Below are 3,860 nucleotides of genomic sequence, written 5' to 3'. Positions count from 1 at the left end.
CACAGGCAAAAAAAGAAAAAGGAAACAAAATTAATCTAGACTCTAGACACAGACCTTATACTATTCACAAAAATTAACTCAAAAAGCAACCATAGATGTAAGTGTAAAATGCAAAACAAAACTCCAAGAAGGCAATGTAGGATAAAATCTAGATGACCTTGGGTTTGGCAATGATTTATACAAAGACAGGTATGTTCTCTGGAAAAAAATTATTGATAAGCTGCACTTCACTAAAATTTAACAGTTATGCTCTTATGAAATGCAATGTCAAGAAAATGGGAGACAAAACACAGACTGGGCGAAAATATTTGCAAAACACATATTTGATCAAGAACTGTTATGCAAAACATCTTAAAATTCAACAATAAGAAAACAGTCTGGCCAAGAAAAATGGATAAAAGACTTTTAACACATATTTCAGCAAAGAAAATACGTAAATGGCAAATAAGCATATGAAAATTTATTCTTTATCATATGGCATCAGGGAAATGAAAATTAAAACAACAATGAGATACCACGATACACCTATTTGAATGGCCAACATCCAGACCTCTGACAAAACAAATGCTAGCAAGGATATAAACAAAAAAGAACTCTCATTCATTGTTGGTGGGAATGCAAAATGGTACAGCCACTTTGAGCATAGTTTGGCAACTTTAAAAAATATATATTCTTTCCATATGATCCAGCAGTTTTCCTCACTGGTATTTATCCAAGTAGTGGAAAACACATGTCTACACCAAAACCTCCAAAGGGATACTTATGGCAACTTTATTCATAATTACCAAAACTTTGAAGCAACCAAAATGCCCTTCAGAAGATGAATGGATAAATAAACTATGGTGTATCCAGAAAAGAGAATATTATTCAATACTAAAAAAATGAGCTGTCAAGACATAAAAGAAACAGAGAAATCTTAAATGCATGTTACTAAGTGAAAGAAGTCAGTGTGAAAAGTCTACATACTTTATGATGCCAAGTATATGACATTCTGAAAAGGCAAAATCATGGAAACACTAAAAGATCAGAGGTGGCCAGGGGTTACATAGGGAAATGAATGAATACCAGAGCACAAAGGACTTTTAGGACAGCGAAATTACTCTGTCTGATACTACAATGATAGATGTATGGCATTACACATTTGTCCAAATCTATATATTATGCTACACTAAGCGTGAACCCTAATGTAAACTATGAACTTTGAGTGACTATGATGTGTCAGTGTAAGTGCATCAGTTGTAACAAATGCACCACTGTGGTGGTGGATGTCGATAATGGGAGAGGACATATACCTGGGAAGGGATACAGGGCATGTGGTAAATCTCTGTACCCTTCTCTAGATCTTGCTGTAAACTAAAACTGCTCTTAAAAAATAAATAATTTTTCAAAGGGTGTGGGTTTGCCAATATATAATAGTTGGAACAATGGTAGATGTGGGAAATAATGACAATAAATGGTAAAAAAAAAAAAGGGGGGGGGTCAATATGAATATGAATGGCAATATATCAAAAAATGTAAATAGCTTTTAAATATATTAAATGAAGCTCCATCTCATTCATAAGTAAATGAAATATTCTTTAAACGAAATTCTAACTGATTAGTCAATGTCAAAAAGTTTAGTAATACATAAGGTTTAAGGAAAATAGGTATTCTGCCAAATGACCACTACGGATAGTATAAATTAGTGAAACTTACCTAGAAGACAATTGGGTTGAAACACATAGACTACTATGAGAATATTTCATAAACAATATTTTATATTTCTTATATTAAATAATTGACTATGATATTTTAACATTGTAATTTTATTCTGCTTTCTTGTGTTATTATGTTCTGCACTTCAATTAATGAAATATTAAATTCCAATTTTCTTCTGGGTTTGGGAAGTGATCATCGCTTGTTAAATAGATAGTGGTGGAGAGCATAGGTGGTCTCTTAATTATACATTTTCTCACTTTCTTCTCCTCTTTTCATACCCTCTTTTCAAATACCCTCAAAGTAGAAACACATACACAAACCATTGTCTTCACCAATTATTCAAAGGTCATTGGTACTTTTGATTTCTAAACCTTTTAACCAAGGCTTAGCACACACTGAGTATTCCTTGTAGTCTTCTTTCACTAGGCCCATGATTCTTCTTTATCTGGTCTTCTATGCAAGTTTTCACTTCTCCATACGCTCTTGCCTTCTAAAATTTTATTGATATCACTGTCTGCTGTCACTTCCTTTTCTATTCTTTTTGTAGTCTTATGCCCTTTTCAATTTCTTTACTGTGTCTTTAATAGGATTTCACAGGGATACAAATATAAATCTGTATGCTTAATCTTCCATCGGCACTGCAAAACTAACTCACTTAAGGACTTGTTGTTAGAAAGCCTATTGATCAATGTAACAAGTAAAGAATACTTATGATTTACAAATGAGTCATTTCTTCAATAATGCTTTTGATCCTTCCCTTTCTTTTTGGAACATGAGACTTTGTCTACCATCTGGTTTACCAGAAAAGAAACCTTCCTCTTTCTGACAATTGTTGCTTTCCTCTCTGCATTGTTTTGTTACATGTGGCATTCTGTCCCTCCTCCTTTATTCTCTTCCCTTCTTTCTCTATTAGGAATCCTGCATAGACATTTGAACAGAACTGAGGAGCTATAGCTCTCCTGTCATCTGTCCTGCTGTACTCTGTTAGGGAGACATTATAGAGATGCCACCTTCTCTGGCACATTTGGCTGTATAAAAATGTAATAGAACACATCTACCTCCAATATCTGCCAGAGTGACCTGGAACAAGAGGTGGAGGTTGAACTTTGTCTGCAAGGATGAGCACAGGGACCACTTCATTGTTTCTGTGGTTTAACCTTGAAATTACTTTGGCACTGGATGAGGAACTACTTGGTGTCAATGTCTGTTTCTAATTTCACTAACCAAAAGCTGGGTTTGGGGATGTCCATTTCTTGTTTTTCTCCTCTAGCCATGCATATGATTACTGCATTAATCAGAGAAACTGAGGCACAAACAACCACAGACTGTGCTGGAACCAGAGTGGATCACAGTGGCTGACACTCAGCACCCGGGCCCCTCGTGCTGCTCAGAGTTTGTGCTCAGCTCCCCTTGCAGTCCCTGTCACTGTGTCACTCAGAGCACAGAAGTACACAGCTGAATCTGACTCTTGAACTGAGTCTTTCTTCAAGTGGAAAGAAGTGGTTTCTTTACGGTATGTGGCTTCAAAACCTTTGTTGCTTCCCTTCTCATCAGTCTTCGTGGCTTTCAGGAGGAGCTGTGGACCTTCTCCAGGATATTGGACATACCAGAAAAGGGAAGGATATCCTGTGGCTGTGTACGTGCAGTTTATAGTCAGGAAGGCCCTTTCTGAGAGAGTCACTGGCCCTTCCATCTGGGTCACTGAATCTCCACGCGTTCTTCCTAGGGAAAAAAAAGAGAGAGAGACATAGAGAGATATGTTTAGTCTTGAGCATAATGCTCTTAGGTCAAATTGTGGTTAAAGATTTTTTTTGGCTTGATAGAAGACAGTCCAAATTTTAAAAGGCATCTTACTTACCAAGCAGTAAGAGTATCACAGATACTAAGCCTGGAGAACAGTTCATCTTTAGTGTGTTACCCAAATAATGATCTTGATCCTTAACATGAAGAAATCACAGTGAAACCTACAGCAACAGCAGGAAATGAGCTTGTGTTAGGCAGCCACTCCCTCTGGTGGACAGGGGCTGAACTGGGATGAATGTTTTCCTGGACTCCTTCCAAAAGTCCGAAATAGGTCCTCAACCCTGACCTCATTTATAAGGCCCATGCCAGTCTCAGGTGGTCCTTGTAAATATGAAGGGCAGATGTTATCATCTCTATGG

The 3,860-nt window shown here is 36.8% G+C and overlaps 1 gene segment (V, D, J or C); it reads right to left on the bottom strand.

The window, feature by feature from the left end:
* Nucleotides 1-3,085: 3,085 nt before the first annotated feature.
* Nucleotides 3,086-3,649, bottom strand: LOC105536829. The segment is given in 2 exon segments: nt 3,086-3,420; nt 3,557-3,649. Coding segments are annotated over 2 exon segments (381 nt in total).
* Between the last annotated feature and the right edge of the window lie 211 nt (nt 3,650-3,860).

Source organism: Mandrillus leucophaeus, unplaced genomic scaffold (assembly GCF_000951045.1).
Source record: "Mandrillus leucophaeus isolate KB7577 unplaced genomic scaffold, Mleu.le_1.0 Scaffold163, whole genome shotgun sequence".
Lineage (NCBI taxonomy): Eukaryota > Metazoa > Chordata > Mammalia > Primates > Cercopithecidae > Mandrillus > Mandrillus leucophaeus.
The sequence above is the reverse complement of the archived record's forward strand: the minus strand, read 5'-3'. Positions and strand labels throughout refer to the sequence as shown.